The 17,948-nt window shown below is 37.3% G+C and overlaps 1 protein-coding gene across 4 annotated transcripts in view; it reads left to right on the top strand.

Moving 5' to 3' along the window:
- Positions 1-17,948, top strand: part of LOC105484694 (kinesin family member 14) — a 70,762-nt gene that overhangs the window by 26,513 nt on the left and 26,301 nt on the right. For all 4 annotated transcript variants that reach the window (XM_071077738.1, XM_011746533.3, XM_024793734.2 and 1 more), the window contains 7 exons: positions 452-554; positions 1,977-2,137; positions 4,606-4,753; positions 5,537-5,689; positions 8,423-8,549; positions 13,289-13,382; positions 14,182-14,311. In XM_071077738.1, the coding sequence (XP_070933839.1) occupies positions 452-554; positions 1,977-2,137; positions 4,606-4,753; positions 5,537-5,689; positions 8,423-8,549; positions 13,289-13,382; positions 14,182-14,311 (916 nt within the window). The remainder of the gene's footprint in view (positions 1-451; positions 555-1,976; positions 2,138-4,605; positions 4,754-5,536; positions 5,690-8,422; positions 8,550-13,288; positions 13,383-14,181; positions 14,312-17,948) is intronic.

The raw sequence follows: 17,948 nt of genomic DNA, 5'->3' as shown, positions 1-17,948 counted from the left end.
TTGATGCAGTGGCTCATGCCTGTAATCCCACCTCTTTGGGAGGCCGAGGCAGGTGGATCACTTGAGGTCAGGAATTCAAGACCAGCCTGATGAACATGGCGAAACCCCATCTCTACAAAAATGCAAACGTTAGCTGGGCATGGTGGTGGGTGCCTGTAATCCCAGCTACTCGGGCGGCTGAGGCAGGAGAATTGCTTGAACCCAGGAGGCAGAGGTTGCAGTGAGCTGAGATTGTACCACTATACTCTAGCCTGGGTGACGGAGCAAGACTCTGTTTGGGGGAAAAAAAAAAATCTAGTTGGAGGAAACTAAAATAATTTAAAGTTATTGTTACATGTTGGTATGAACCTTAACACCAAAGGAATAGCCCAAGCAGAATTATCCCATATTGCCTTTTTCTTACTTTTTAGTGTGTTCTGTAATTGTAACAATGTGCTTCTTTTTTTAACAGTACTATCACAAATTTAGGTGGGACAGTGAGTATTATCCCACTTGGGGAAGCAAAGACATACGTAAATGGAAAACGTATTTTGGAACTCACAGTATTACATCATGTAAGTGGATGGGTGCTACAATATAAGAAACTGTTTGACTTTGGACAAGTCATTTAATTTCTTTGAGTTCTGGTTTTCTCTATAAGATAAGGTGTTGAAGCAGATTAAGTACTTTTTCATTTCAAAAATTCTTTTTCCTATTAATTGCCTTCTTGTGCAAAGACAAAAGTTATATTTATATGAATCAGTACCTGAAGAGCTGACCACTAACAGCATCATTATATGTCCTATAAAGACCTAGGCTTTAGAATTAGACAGACAGGGTTGGAATCCTGGCTTTGCCACTTGCTATGTGACCTTTGGCAATTTATTTAACTAGGTGATTAAACAATATCACCCAAGTCAGGACACTTTTGAGATCATTATTAATAATTACATCAAGAGAACAAACATCAGCAGTGTGTTGCAGGCAAACCCAGACATATTGTGACTATATATCCTGCCTTTCAGGGATAGCGAAGGATTAACTGAAATAATAATTTGTGTATATAGTTCTTAGAATAGTATCTGCAAATAGTAAGCTCTCGATGAATGTCTGTTGTTATTACAAGCTTTGTGCTCTTTAGTTTCCTCATTCCTAAAATTGGGATGATTATAGGTATCTCACTGAGTTGTTGTGAATCGTAAATGAGATAACATACAGTCTTGCACCTCATAATGATGTTTTGGGCAATGAGGGACCACATATATCACAGTGGTGCCATAAGATTATTATACTGTATTTTTACTGTATTTTTTTTCTGTTTAGATATACAAATATTTACCATTGTGTTATAGTTGCCTATGGTATTCAGTACAGTAACATGCTGTACAGGTTTGTAACCTAAGAGCAATAGGCTATGACATATAGCCTAGGTGTGTAGTAGGCTATGCCATCTAGGTTTGTGTAAGTATATTCCATGATGTTCACACAACTATGAAATCATCTAACAGTGTACTTCTCAGAGCATATCCCTGTTGTTAAGAGACTTATGACTGTATATGTAATGTGCTTAATGCAGTGTTTGGTATATACAAAGTAATAAACGTTGGGAGGCCGAGGTGGGTGGATCATGAGGTCAGGAGTTCGAGACCAGCCTAACCAACATGATGTAATTCCATCTCTACTAAAAATGCAAAAATTAGCTGGGCGTGGTGGCGCACGTCTGTAATCCCACCTACTCAGGAGGCTGAGGCAGTAGAATCGCTTGAACCCGTGAGGCTGAGGTTGCAGTGAGCTGAGATTGCGCCACTGAACTCCAGCCTAGAGACATAGTGAGACTCTGTGCCAAAAGAAAAAAAAAAAAACAAATGTTAATTGCTATGATATTTATGTTTATCATTAATACTAGACTATATTGAACTGTTGGGCATAATGAATTTTCTCATATAATTTTTTGGTTGAGACTCATCTCAAGTAGTACATTTTTTTGTGTGCTTTAGGGTGATCGAGTGATTCTTGGTGGAGATCATTATTTTAGATTTAATCATCCAGTAGAAGTCCAGAAAGGAAAAAGGCCATCTGGAAGAGATACTCCTATAAGTGAGGGTCCAAAAGACTTTGAATTTGCAAAAAATGAGTTGCTCACGGCACAGAGATCACAGTAAGTATTGCTGTTGATATGAAATAGTAAGTGTATGAGAGAGATCTACAACAGAGTTAATCATATTGTGCCAGTCTCTAGTAATTAACTCTTTGGGTGCTGGTTTCTAGTGATGTAATTTTTTCTCTTGGTACATTCATTAGTTCAGCAAATGTTTATTGACCATCTATTATATGTCTGTCACTGTACCAAATGCTGGGGATATAAAGAACAAGGATTGAAATTTAGCTCATGTGCTGGAGGAATTCATCATCTCGAGGGGCTGACAGTTCTAACAGTGCTGTGACACAGTGCTCTGACAAGAGTCCTGAACTGTGTGGTGTGGAAGCTCACGGGGTGACACCTGGCCCTGACCAGTTATCAGTGAAGGTTTCTAGAAGATGAGAAGACGTCCCGTAGAGGAGAATCCCAATAGACGATTAGAATTTAGCCAGAGGAAGACTGGGAAAGTGTACTTTTGTTTTTCTTTTCTTCTTGTGCCCCAGTTTTAGTTCATGCAGTATTGTAGGATTTCTGGCATAAGCAGTATCCTTGTAAGCTAAATGGTAAAGTATATACAAATAAAATGCTAAGGAGTTTGGACTTTATATTAAAAGATAAGGGAAACATTAAAGAATTTTGAGCAGACGTGAGACACTCATAATCAGAATCACATTTTTAGAGAGATCACCAGCACTCAAATCTGTAGAATGTATTAGAGATAGAGCAAGCTTAAAACCTGCAAATGCAGCCAAGAGACTACCAAAGTAAGATAAATATAGTGTGGTTAGGTAGGAAGGAAACATAAAGGAGATAAGATTGACAAGGCTTGATGACTAAAGAGGATGAAAGGAGGAGGAATCAAAAACTAGTTACAGACTAGACTAACTGCTTTGTCACCTTTTAAGAAGCCTCAACCTACTTTTGCTCTTTAAAAATATTTTTTTTATTGAATACAGTATAAATAGCACAAAATTTACCGTGTAAGCCATTTTTAATTGTGTAGTCCAAAGGCGTTAAGTACCTTCACATTGTTTTGTTTTGTTTTGAGACGGAGTCTGGCTTTATTGTCCAGCCTGGAGTACGGTTGGCATGATGGAGGTTCATTGCAACCTCCGCCTCCTGGCCTCAAGCCATCCTCCCACCTCAGCCTCCCAAGCAGCTGAGACTACAGGCGCACACTACCATGCCCGGATAATTTTTGTATTTTTTTGTAGAGATGGGGTTTCACCATGTTGCCCAGGCTGGTCTCGAACTCCTGAGCTTAAGCAATCCACTTGCCTCAGCCTCCCAAAGTGCTGGGATTACAGGCTTAGTCACTGTGCCCACCCTAGTGCCTTCACATTGTTGTGAAACCATCACCATCAGCCATCTCCAGAAATGTTTTATTATTACAAACTGAAACTCTGTATTTGTTAAACAATAGCCATTCTCCTCTCTCCCTAGCTGTGATATCCACTAGCCTTCTTTTTGATATTCTTATTCTTTTTTTTTTTTTTTTTCCTGAGACGGAGTCTCGCTCTGTCGCCCAGGCTGGAGTGCAGTGGCCGGATCTCAGCTCACTGCAAGCTCTGCCTCCCGGGTTCACGCCATTCTTCTGCCTCAGCCTCCTGTGTAGCTGGGACTATAGGCGCCCGCCACCTCGCCCGGCTATTTTTTTGTATTTTTTAGTAGAGACAGGGTTTCACCATGTTAGCCAGGATGGTCTTGATCTCCTGACCTCGTGATCCACCCGTCTCGGCCTCCCAAAGTGCTGGGATTACAGGCTTGAGCGACCACGCCTGGCCTCTTATTCTTTTTTTCAGTAAAATTGGGAATGGAAATTTCTATATAATGTAGTTACTAAAGCACTGATTTTATTGAGAAGAAAGAGTCTTTAGTTTTCTGTAATCATTGATGCTTTCTCTCCCATATATGGAGAAGTGACAAAGCTGATTTCATGTTTTGACTTATCAAAACATCAAATTATTATAAATGGTTTAAAATACATGATACAATCTCTACCTTACCAGCTCTTCTATCATGTATTTTTAGTCATTTCAATATTTTCCTAACTTATGACCTAAACATAAAAACTATTGATATATGAAATATAGCTTTTGCTCTAACCAGTTTGTTTAACACAAAATAACCTTATTTTGTATTTACTATAATATTAACTATAATTTTACTGTACTGTTTATTATGACATATTTTTGCATAATTTATTTTCCTTAAGCATTAGAAAAATATATTTATTCAAATATCAGGCATCTTCAATAGTAACTAAGTTAGAAATAAGCAATTTTTCATCCTGTGTGTTTAAATTTTGAGTGTAAACAATTGTAGAGCCAGTGAAAAATTTAAAAACACTGTTGATAGAATGTCAGAAATTAAGTTTTAAGATTTAAACTTTTGTTCAATGGAAAACTTTTCAGTAGGATTAAGAACTATTACGATGTATAAAGAATTCTTAACATGTATCCTGTAAACATCTTGCTACATTGTAGACTCGAAGCAGAAATAAAAGAGGCGCAGTTGAAGGCAAAGGAAGAAATGATGCAAGGAATCCAGATTGCAAAAGAAATGGCTCAGCAAGAGCTTTCTTCTCAAAAAGCTGCGTATGAAAGCAAAATAAAAGCACTGGAAGCAGAGCTGGTAAAAGGCAGAATTGGTTTTATTTATTTATTTATTTTTTTCCGACAGTGTACCCCAAGTGATGTGTTGCCTATAAAGTTGATTACGTCCCTTTAAGGGAACTGGGAGAGATCAGAGATTAGTGAATCAAAGCCACAGTGAGTCTTGGCCCTCTTTAATTTTACTTTAAGAAATAAGTTGGAGCTCGGCATGGTGGCTCATGCCTGTAATCCCAGTACTTTAGGAGGCCAAGGTGGGCAGATTACTTGAGCCCAGGAGTTCAAGACCAACCGGGGGCAATGTAGGGAGACCGGTCTCTCCAAAAAGTTTAAAATATTAGCTGGGCATGGTAGCATGCGCCTGTAGTCCCAGCTACTCAGGAGGCTGAGATAGGAGGATCACCTAGCCCAGGGAAGTCAAGGCTGTAGTGAACCTTGACAGAGTAAGACCCTGTCTCAAGAAAAAAAAAAAAAAAAAAAAGAGACAAGTTGGTGGCAATAATAGACAATGGCTATCGGAAGAAGAAGAAAAATAAAAAACTTCTGTCCTCTAGCCGCTTGAGTCATGGCTGTCTCCATGGTTTATTGGAAATCTTGGGTTCCCAGAAGCCCATTTTAGAGAATACTCTTAAAAAGTTTGACTAGTGGTATTTATTTTTAGTTAACCTGAATGAAGTGGAGAAGCTTTAATAGGGCAACTTTTCTATTAGTGAGTAATTTCTTGTACATTGGCTAAAGAAAGGGACTTTTGTACTTTTTTGCTACTTTTTTTGCCTGGGTTATTTTTTATTATCATTCTTTAAAGAGAGAAGAGTCTCAAAGGAAAAAAATGCAGGAAATAAATAACCAGAAGGCTAATCACATAATTGAGGAATTAGAAAAGGCAAAGCAGCATCTTGAACAAGAAATATATGTCAACAAAAAGCGATTAGAAATGGAGACTTTGGCTACAAAACAGGTAATTTTATTGTGTAACCAGTTTGCTCTATTCTGAGAAAAAGCTGAATTTTTTTCTTTTTCCAAAGAAGTTGCTTATGGTATATTGACAGAAGAGAGCCAAATCCAGGTTTGTAGATGTGTAGATGAGAAAAGTACTTCTTGCCTGAAAGCTTGAATCCTGGTACTGCTCACAGATCTGCTCACACATCACACAGAGATTTTGAAAGAGACAGACTTCTTATTTCCATCTAGTTCCACTCCAGTTTTCTCTTTTTATGCATCTACAACTATCTGGTCATTGGTCATGCCAAGTAATTTAAATAACTGAAATAGTACTAGGGCACATCTGAGGAAGGAAAAAAGGCACAGCTCTTATACTGGGTCACATCCTGATGTCACAATGAAACATCTGCCTGTGGAAAGAGCAGCAAGCAGCCTGTTTCCAGAACTCACAGTAGGGCATTCCTTACTTCAGTCTTACGAGCTTAGGCACCTGCCTGCTTTTATCATGTCATTGAGGATAAAGGCATCTTTCATGGGCCTCAACTATTCAGTTTCACAAGCCTAAGGGATAAAACCAGAATGTTAATACCTTTAGGCACCTTACTGTCAACATTTTGGGCCATTCTTTCTATTAGTGGTTCTTGAAGGGTGGTCCCTAGACCAGCAACATCAACATCACCTTGGGAACATGTTAGAAATGCAAATTTTTAGGCTGGGCACGGTGGCTCACGCCTGTAATTCCAGGACTTTGAGAGGCTGAGGCGGGTGGATCACGAGGTCAAGAGATCGAGACTATCTTGGCCAACATGGTGAAACCCTGTCTCTACTAAAAATACAAAAATTAGCTGGGCATGGTGGCGCATGCCTGTAATCCCATCTACTCAGGAGGCTGAGGTAGGAGAATCTCTTGAACCCGGGAGGCGGGTTTGCAGTGAGCCAAGATCGTGGCACTGCACTCCAGCCTGGTGACAGAGCAAGAGTCTGTTTCAAAAGAAAAAAAAAAAAAAGAAAAGAAAAAAGAAATGCAAAGTTTTAGGCTGCACTCCAGAACTACTAAAGCAGAAACTGAGAGTGGGGCACAGAACCTATTTTAAGAAGCCCTGTGGGATGTTCTGATGAACACTAAAGTTTGTAAGCTCTGTTTTGATTCCTTATATCTTAGTCTTAAGGTTTTACTCTCTCAAATGGCAATTTTATTTCTCTTTTTTCCAAGTTTGTGAGGTCGGGGAAACCAGGGTGGGAGTTGGGGTGGAAGAAAATACTCCTAGTAATTGCAAAGTATTGGTACCATAATACAGTTATTATGGATCTACTAGTCAACTCACGGACACAAAGTGACTAGTGAACCACCTCAGAGAGGTTTAGGAGAAAAACATAGAACTGTTTAAATCTTGAAAAACAATTATTATTACTGGGATTATAATGCTTATTTGTGCTAAGCTAGATTTCTTGTATCTTTTAAATTTAACTTCTTTATTTAGTCAACAAGTGTTCTTGGATATGGCCTCTTTTTTTTTTTTTAACAGTTTGTCCTTTTTTTCTTCTTTTTTTCTGCCTTTTTTGGGTTTTCTTATTTTTAATTTATTTTTATTTCAGTAGCTTTAGAAGTACAAATGGCTTTGGTTTCATGGATGAATTATATAGTGGTGAAGTCTAGGATTTAGTGCACCTGTCACCTGAGTAGCTTACATTGTATCCAATAGGTAGTTTTTCATTCCTTGTCCTCTCCCACCCTCCTTCTTTCTGAATCTTCAATGTACATTGTACCAGGAGTACACACAGTTCACAATTTAGGTTGCACGCTCCTTATGAGAATCTAATACCTGATGATCTGAGCTGGAACCATTTCATCCTGAAACCAACCCCTGTGCCCCTGTCTGTGGAAAAATTGTCTTCCATGAAAGCAGTCTATGGTGCCAGAAAGGTTGGGGACTGCTGCATTATACCACTCTATATGCCTTTGCATGCCCATAGCTTAGCTCTCACTTATAAGTGAGACCATGCTGATATTTGGTTTTCAATTCCTGAGTTACTTCACTTAGAATTATTGCCTCCAGTTCCACTCAAGTTGCTGCAAAAGATATTTCGTTTTTTATTGCTAGGTAGTATTCCATGGTGTGTGTGTGTGTGTGTGTGTGTGTGTGTGTATATACATATATATACACACATATATATAATATATATATACACATATATATACACACACACAAAACATATTTTCTTGATCCATTCATTGGTTGATGGACACTTAGGTTGATTCCATATCTTTGCAATTGTGAATTGTGCTGTGATAAGTGTACACATGCAGGAGTCTTTTTGATATAATGACTTCTTTTCCTCTTTTTTTCTAGTTTTTTTTAACTTCTATCAATGGGAAGAAAAAAGATTAATTTATGTCATCAAAAATTCCTAATGATCCTGTTGTGGGGAAAATTATTTTATAAGGAAATTTTATAAATATTTTTTAAAAGCTTTTCATGTTTAATAAAACACATAAAACATGTTAACTATATAGGCTTAATAAAACATGTACTATAAAATGAGGTTTACTATAGTGTGTTATTATCAATCTTTTTTTAAAATAGGTCTTATTGTGTATATTTAAGTTATACAATGTTATGGGGTATATAAATTGTAAAATGGTTACTATAGTGAAGCAAATTAGCATATCCATCATCTCAATGTGGTGTTATAATTTCTCTATTTGCATATTCTCACATGTGGGTCTGTATGAATGAATATCAATTAGGCTTTAGAAGACCATAGCATCCGCCATGCAAGAATTCTGGAAGCTTTAGAAACTGAAAAGCAAAAAATTGCTAAAGAAGTAAAAATTCTACAGCAGAATCGGAGTAATAGGGATAAAACTTTTACAAGTGAGTATGTGCTGATTTTAGCAAATATTTTCTAAAATTATGCATGTTATACGTAATATAATTACTAAAATGTTACCATTAGTTGCCTTTATATATTCAAAATATTTTATTCTATTTGACTTTTCTGGATCTAAATAAATTTGTATGAATGGTTGTTTTTGAATATTCAGTTTTTAGGATATTTATTATATCAATGCTTTAGACTGAATGTTTGTGTTCCCCCAAAATTAATATATTGAATTCATAACCTCCAAGGCAGTGGTGTTAGGAAGTGGGGGCCTTTGGTAGGTAAGTAAGTCATGAAGGTAGATCCCTCATAGATAGAATTAGTGCCCCTGTGAAAGAAATTGCAGAGAGTCCCCTCACCTCTTCCACCAAGTGAGGACATAGCATGAAGATGGTAGTCTGCAACCCAGAACAGGGCCCTCACCAGAACCTGACTGATGCTGGAACCCTGATCTCAGACTTCCAGCCTCCTGAACTGTGAGCAATAAATTGCTGTTGATTATAAGCCACCCAGTCTGGCAATTTGTTAGTAGTACTGCAACTGAGCAAATAGTAAGCAAAATTTCAATGTGCAGCATGTTCTAAAAAAAATATCTTATTCTAATTCTTAATCCTTGTTTTATATCTGTTAATAGTTGTGCTTCATCATGGATTACTTTGTTTTCTTTTTCACTTAGACACTTTTTTCTTAAGAGTTTTTTTTTTTTTAGCTTTACTGAGGTGTAATTAACAAATAAAAATTATATATATTTAAGGTTTACAACATGATGTTTTTACATATATTGCAAAATGATTACCATAATCAAGCTTGTTAACATATTTATCATCTAACCTAGTTTTTTTTTTTTTTTTTTTTTTGTCATGAGGACACTTAGGATATACTCTCCTATTTCAAGTATACAATATCATATTATTAATTCTAGGCAACTTTCTGTACATTAGACCTCCAGAGTGTATTGATCCTGTATAACTGAAACTTTGTACCCTTTGACAAACATCTTCCTATTCCCCTATCCTATATTTCCTGGTAACCATCATTCTACTCTCTGTGCCTATCAGTTCAACATTTTTAGATTCCACATATAAGTGAGATCATATAGTATTTATCTTTCTATGTCTGGCTTATTTCACTTTTGGTGGTGTTAAAGTTTTCTAATAGATCATGTCATCTGTAAACAATTTACTTCTTCCTTCTCAGTTTGGATACCTTTATCTCTTTTTCTTACCCAACTGGTTTTGTTAGGGCTTCCAGCACTATGTTGAATAGAAGTGGTGAGAGTAGGCATCCTTGTCATGTGCCTGATCTTAAAGGAAAAGCTTTCAACTATTTGCCATTGAAGATATTAGGTGTGGGCTTGTCATATATAGCCTTTATTATGTTGAGGTACATTCTTCTATATCTAATTTGTTGACAGTATCATAAAAGGATGTTGTACTTTGTCAAATGCTTTTTTGCACCTATTGAAATGATGATATGATTTTTATCCTTATTCTGTTAATGTGGTATATCACATTTATTGATTTGTATATGTTAAACCATCCTTGCATCTCAGTGATAAACCCCACTTGATTGTGGTGTATGATCCTTTTAATGTGCTGTTGAATTTGGTTTGCTAGTATTTTGTTGAAGGTTTTTGGATCTATGTTCATCAGGGATATTGGCCTGTAGTTTTCTTTTCTTGTAGTGTCTTTGTCTGGCTTTAGTATCAGGGTAATGCTGGCCTTGCCAAAGGAATTGGAAATGTTCCTCTTCAGCTTTTTGGAAGAGTTTGAGAAGGATTAGCATTAATTCTTCTTTAATTGTTTGGTAGATTTCACCAGTGAAGGCATTAAGTCCTGTGAGACCTTTTTGTTTTTGAGACAGAGTCTTGCTCTGTTGGCAGGCTGGAGTGGCGTGATCTTGGCTCACTGCAACGTCCACCTCCCGGGTTCAAGTGATTCTCCTGCCTCAGCCTCCGAAGTAGCTGGGAGTACAGTTTTTGTATTTTTAGTAGAGATGGGGTTTCACCATGTTGGCCAGGATGGTCTCTACCTCCTTACCTCGTGATCCACCCACCTAAGCCTCCCAAAGTGCTGGGATTTTGCCCAGGCTGGAATGCAGTGGTGTGATCTCGGCTCACTGCACCCTCTGCCTCCCAGGCTCTAGCGATTCTCCTGCCTCAGCTTCCGAGTAGCTGGGATTACAGGCATGCATCACCAGCTAATTTTTGTATTTTTAGTAAAGACAGGGTTTCACCATGTTGGCCAGGCTGGTCTCAAACTTCTGACCTCAGGTGATCTGCCTGCCTTGGCTTCCGAAAGTGCTGGGATTACAGGTGTCAGCCACCATGCCTAGCCAAGCCCTGGGAGACTTTTGATTGCACTTTTTTTTGGTACATTTCTGTGTAAAACACAGCATATTTTTAATATAATCTTTTTTTTATTATGGAAAATTTTAACCAAACTATAAAAGTAGAAATTGCTGCAGTAAGCCTTTATATATTTATCCAACTTCAGTGATTATCAACACATGCTCAATCTTGTTGCCACTATCCTCAAACTCACTGCTTCCCTGGACTATTTTGAAGCAAATCCCAGACATCATATCATTTAAGGTGTACACACTTCACTGTGTATCTCTAAATTAGATAAGGATTCTCTTTTTGCTCTCCCTCTCTCTCTTTCTCTGTCACTCTTTTAAGCATTGCCATGATAACTATATTAATAATAATTTCTTACACATCAAACATTTACTCCATATTCATATTTCCTGGATTGTTTCATCCTTTTTTTAAAAAAAAAAAAAAAAACAACTTGATTTGTTTGAATCATGATACCAATGTGATCTACACATTGTGTTTGGTAGATGTGCCTTTTAAGTCTCTTTTAATCTGTAAATTCACTCTTCTCTTTCGTCTAATAATTTGTTGGAGAAATCAGATTATTTGTCCTGTAGAGGTTTTTTGGATTCTGGATTTTGCTGATTGTGTCTCCCTGGTATTGCTTAACAGGCTTCTCTGTTCCAGTGTTCCCTAGAAAGTGGTAGTTAGATCTATAGGCCTATCAAATTCAGGTTCAGTTTTTTAGCAAGAATACTTGGTAGGTATGTTGTGTAGTTTCTATATCTTCTTTAAAATAGCTTTTAAAATATTAACACTCTCTTTTTTTTTTTTTTTTCCTGAGACAGAGTCTTGCTCTGTCGCCCAGGCTGGAGTGCATTGGAGTGCAGTAGTGCAATCTCAGCTCACTGCAACCTCTGCCTCGTGGGTTCAAGCAATTCTCCTGCCTCAGCCTCCTGAGTAGCTGGGACTACAGGTATGCGCCACCACACCTGGCTAATTTTTGTATTTTTAGTAGAAACGGTGTTTCACCATGTTGGCCAGGCTAGTGTCAAACTCCTGACCTCAGGTGATCCGCCTGCCTTTGTTTCCCAAAATGCTGGGATTATAGGTGTGAGCCACTTCACCCAGCCAATACTCTTTGTATCTATTGCCAGAAATAAATACTTTTATTCTTCTGAGGGCCTAGATAGTGCCTTACAATGATTACTTGATTTTTTAATTCTTGTGAATAATGAGTTTATCCTTCTAAAAAGCTATTTTTAGTAGAGTATTGGTTATAAGTTTGCCTCAACAATATAGAAAATATTCATGGTAAAATCTTTTTTTTCTTTTTTGAGACAAAGTCTTGCTCTGTCACACAGGCTGGGGTGCAGGGTGCCATCATAGCTCACTGCAACCTCAAACTCCTGGGCTCAAGTGATTCTCTTGTCTCAAGCTCTCCCGTAGGTAGGACTACAGGTGCATAGGACTACAGGTGCATGCTACCTTGCCTGGCTAATTTATTTTATTTTCTAGAGATAGGGTGTCACTATATTGCCCAGGCAGGCCTTGAATTTCTGGCCTTCAAGTGATCCTCCTGCCTCAGCCTCCCAAAATGTGGGGATTATAGACATGAGCTACTGTGCCCAGTCAGAATCTTAAATTCAAATTAGGAGCTGGGTGTGGTGGCTCATGCCTGTAATCCCAGCACTTTGGAAGGCTGAGGCAGGCAGATTGCTTAAGCCCAGGAGTTCAAGACCAGCCTGAGCAACATGGCGAAACCCCATCTCTACAAAATATAAAAAAGTTAGCTGGGTGTGGTGGCATGCACTTGTAGTTCCAGTTACTTGGAAGGCTGAGATGGGAGGATCACTTGAGCCTGGGGAGGTCAAGGTTGCAGTGAGCCATGATCCAGCCACTGTACTATAGCTGGGGTGACAGAGCGAGACCCTGACTCAAAAAAAGGAAAGTGAAATTATGCACTAAATTATTTTTCTTTTTTATTTTAATGTCTTGACATACACACACATATATATTTTTTAAGTTTTAGACAAAATACAAAAGGGCATGTTTCTATATAAGTAAGGCTATAGAATACCCAATATTTGAAAGAATTTAGAAATGAGGAAGAAATAAAAATGACATTAGAAAAAAAATTTTTTTTCTAGATATTAGAAAGTAAAGCATTGTCTTTGGCTTATCTTTTTTACATCAACTTCAGTTTTCTTAAATCTTTCCACAGGCAAAAGACCTCATTTTACAGGAAAAATGTTTTATTTCACCAAATTACTCAAATATCATTATCCTTCTGCAATATAGAGTTAAAACCATTCATTTATAATCAGTAATTTTTTTTTAGGAATTGTTTTGCTTAATGATATATGTTAGTGCCCATGTATGTATTTTGAATCTTTTCTGTGTGCTTTGTATTAGTGCAGACAACTTGGAGCTCTATGAAACTCTCAATGATGATTCAGGAAGCCAATGCGATCAGCAGCAAATTGAAAACATACTATGTTTTTGGCAGGTGAGTAATTAATTATCCTGATTATAAATGTTTTAAACAAGTTGGCCTTTATATCATTTAGTTTCTGTCTCTTTTTTTTTTTCCTGAGACAGAGTCTTGCTCTGTTGCCCAGGCTGGAGTGCAGTGGTGCAATCTGGGCTCACTGCAACCTCCACTTCCCGGGTTCAAGCGGTTCTCCTGCCTCAGCCTCCCGAGTAGCTGGGATTACAGGCGTGTGCCACCACATCCAGCTAATTTTTGTATTTGGTAGAGATGAGATTTCACCATGTTGGCCAGGCTGGTCTCAAACTCCTGACCTCGTGATCCACCTGCCTTGGCCTACCAAAATGCTGGGATTATAGGCGTGACCCACCATGCCCAGCTACCATTTAGTTTCTCTAAAGTCTGTTCTACAGCTGTAGGAAAGAGCTGGTATCAGAATCCGCAGTGAGACTTTACTGTTTCAGAGGTCATTCTGGAGTAAGAGAGATTTCAACAATTAACATACTAGTGTATTTATAAATAAAATAATTTTAGTTGTTTTAGTAATTTGCTAATTTTCTTTTGAGTTGAAAATGTATCAGTATTTCATTGTTCAAAAGGAACATACCTTATTAGAAATTTTTGACTTTAAAAAATTTTTATGTTATTTTTATATGTTATATACTTATATGATTATTACTATAATAAAAATACTTAACTGTGGAAAGACTTAATCAGTGGATGGAATTTTAAGGGAAATTATCTACCCCAGAAAACTCTTAATATAAATGGGTATGTATGTTTCATGGTAAGCTTTTTTTGTTTGTTTTTCTTTCAGACATGATGTATCAGATAAAAGTAGTTCTGACACTTCTATTCGGGTTCGTAACCTGAAACTAGGAATCTCAACATTCTGGAGTCTGGAAAAGTTTGAATCTAAACTTGCAGCAATGAAAGAACTTTATGAGGTTTGGAATATTATTAAAATCTCTATAAACTTTTTAAAATAAAAAAGTATAAAAGTTCAAGTACCTGCTTTTGGTGAAATATATATATATATATATAAGTGATATATTCTCTGTATAGAAAATTTGGAAAACAAAAGGCAATCTGTCAATTACCTAAACCAACCAGTATTAACAATTATATATATTTATTTTTACATTTAAATGGAGTTTTATTGGATTGTTTTAATACAGTTATAGGTACAATAGAGAAATTTAATAGTGGAATCTGTTGTCATAATTGTATATTTAAAAAATTTTACATTTAAGCTTAAGGAAAGAAGAAATTTGATAGACATAAATGATATTACATCGTTTGAAATGATCTTCCTAAGCCTAATATACCTTTTTGCATATTTACATTTCTCCGTTGCTGTGCTTTGAGTGCTTCCAGCTGCCTGCTGCCTGTTATAGTCACAACTAAAAAATCTCTGTACATAGTAGTTTTTAATATCTTATTTTCTCATATTTTCCAAAATGAAACTAAAAATATGAACTTTTTATTACACTCTGATGCTCACCAACAAATTGCTTGCCAGAAATATTGCCATTTACCAATGTTACCAGTTTGCATTTTACACATATATATGTGTGTGTGTGTATATGTGTGTGTGTATATATTTCAAAAATATATAAATATATATATTTTTATATATATATTTTATATAAATATAAAAAATATTTATATATATAAAAATATATATTTTTTGAAATAGAGTTTGCTCTTGTCACATAGGCTATAGTGCAATGGTGAGATCTCAGCTCACTACAACCTCTGCCTCCCAGGTTCAAGCGATTCTCTTGCCGCAGTCTCCTGAATAGCTGGGATTACAGGTGCCTGCCACCAGCCCCAGCTAATTTTTGTATTTTTTTAATAGAGACGGGGTTTCACCATGTTGGCCAGGCTGGTCTTGAACTCCTGACCTCAGGCGATCCACCCGCCTTGGCCTCCCAAAGTGCTGGGATTACAGGCGTGAGCCACCACACCTGGCCTTATTATTATTATTTTTTTTTAATAGAGGCAGAGTCTTGCTATATTGCCCAGGCTGGTCTTGAACTGCTGGCCTCAAGCAATCCTTTCACCTTAGCCTCCCAATGTGTTGGGATTACAGGCGTGAGCCATTGTGCGCAACCTGTATGTATGTTTTTTTTTTGAGACAGAATCTCACTCTGCCCCCAGACTGGAGTGCAGTGGCGCAATCTCAGCTCAATGCGAGCTCTGCCTCCTGGATTCATGCCATTCTCCTGCCTCAGCCTCCCAAGTAGCTGGGACTACAGGTGCCTGCCACCACGCCCGGCTAATTTTTTTTTTTTTTTGTATTTTTAGTAGAGACAGGGTTTCACTGTCTTAGGATGGTGTCGATCTCCTGACCTCGTGATCTGCCCGCCTCAGCCTCCCAAAGTGCTGGGATTACAGTGGTGAGCCACCGTGTCTGGCTGCAACCTGTATTTTAATAACTAGTAAATCTAGGGACTTGGGATTTCACTGTTTTTTCTTTAGGGGTAAAGTATGTGTTCATGCTCTTTGAATTTTTTGTTAAATGAAATGTAGGAGATTAATATAGCTCTAAAAGTTATTTACATATTTTGATAAGCCTTTATATTTATCATACCCTTTTTTTTCCTAATTATATCATCTTTTTGTTGGTTTCATTTTGTTATACAGGCATTTTTAATTTGGTAAATTTGAATCCATCTATTATTCCAGAGATCTTACTTAAACATTGTACAACCCCTGCATTTTCTTTTAATTAAAAAAAAAGTTCACATCTTTGAATCACATAGAATTTATTATGGTGTTTTGTGAGAGGTATGAATTTAAAGTTTAAAGTTCATATTATCTAATTATCCATAAAATTATCCCTAAAATAGTTGCAGCATGTATTAAATTGTTGCATTGCTACTATTTGTAAAATATACTACCTTTAAATAATGTAACTCCGTATGGAACTATATACTATTTAGATCATTATAGTAATGAAGTTATCATATGGAAAAACTTAGAGGATGCTGCCAAATTGTAGCCTAACACTTCAATTGTTTAATGGAAAAATGAAAATAAAAACAAAGTAAAACAAAGGAAAGCAATGAAAAGAATCATGATGAGATAAAAGCAATAATTAATTAGAAATTAATAAATATAAGCTCTTGTTCTTTGAAAAGATAAATGTGATTTTAGAAATGAGAAGTGGCATTTAAGTAAACATAAAGAAAACATTTAAAAATTATGTTACTATAAAACTTTATGGTAATAAATTTGACAATTTCCTACAAAGAAAAGACTTTTTAGAAAAAAGATAAATTATGAAATTTGACTTCATAGGTGAATAACCATGCAATAATTTGAAACATTCGTCAACAAACTGGCCTCAAAAAAAAAAAAAAAAAAGTGTAGGAAAAGAAGGTGCTAATCTCAGACACTCTTATGGGTAAGCTCTTTTAAACTGCCAAAGAACAGATAAATCTTATTCTGTTTAAACTATTCTAGAACATAGCAATAAATAGAAAGTGTCACAGTTTATCTTATGCTAGAATAAGTGATTATAAACAACACAAACAAAAACCACAAAAACTGAAAAGATGACTCAGAAGAGAATTACCAACCAATCTTTTTTGTTTGTTTGTTTGTTTTTGAGACGGAGTCTCACTCCATCGCCAGGCTGGAGTGCAGCGGTGCGAGTTCAGCTCACTGCAACCTCTGTCTCCCGGTTCAAACAATTCTCCTGCTTCAGCCTTCCTAGTAGCTGGGACTAGAGTTGCGCGCCACCATGCCCAGCTAATTTTTAGATTTTTAGTAGAGACGAGGTTTCACCACGTTGGCCAGGATGGTCTCAATCTCTTGACCTTGTGATCCACTCGCCTCGGCCTCCCGAAGTGCTGGGATTACAGGCGTGAGCCACTGTGCCTGGCCTACGAACTAATCTTAATATGAACACAGTTATAAAAATCCTAAAAGAAATGTTAGCAGGGTCGGGCACGGTGGAGGCCGAGGCTGCAGGATCACTTGAGCCCAGGAATTCAAGAACAGCCTGGGTAACGTAGTTTTTGTTTGTTTGCTTATTTGTTTGTTTGTTTTGAGACAGAGTTTCGCTCTGTCGCCCAGGTTGTAGTGCAGTGGCACAATCTTGGTTCACTGCAACCTTCGCCTCCCAGGTTCAAGCAATTCTTGTTCCTTGGCTTCCTGAGTATCTGGCTTACGTGCCACCACACCCAGCTAATTTTTTTTTTTTTTTGTATTTTTAGTAGAGTCAGGATTTTACCATGTTGGCCATGCTGATCTCAAACTCCTGACCTCAGGTGATCCGCCTGCCTCGGCCTCCCAAAATGCTGGGATTACAGAGATGAGCCACCACACCCAGCCGACCCTGTCTCTTTTACCAAAAATCTGAAAATTAGACAGATGTGGTGGTGCATGCCTGGAGTCCCAGCTGCTTGGAAGGCTGAGGTTAGAGGATTACTTGAGTCCAGAAGGTCAAGGTTGCTCTGTAATCCCAGCACTTTGGGAGGCTGAGATGAGAGGGTCACTTGAGCCCAGCCTTCTCCCTACAAAAGAAAAAAAGAGAATTCTTACACCATAAAGAAGTAGGGTTTATGTCATAAA

The sequence above is a fragment of the Macaca nemestrina genome, chromosome 1, assembly GCF_043159975.1.
Source record: "Macaca nemestrina isolate mMacNem1 chromosome 1, mMacNem.hap1, whole genome shotgun sequence".
Lineage (NCBI taxonomy): Eukaryota > Metazoa > Chordata > Mammalia > Primates > Cercopithecidae > Macaca > Macaca nemestrina.
This window is presented reverse-complemented; position numbering and strand designations above follow the sequence as displayed.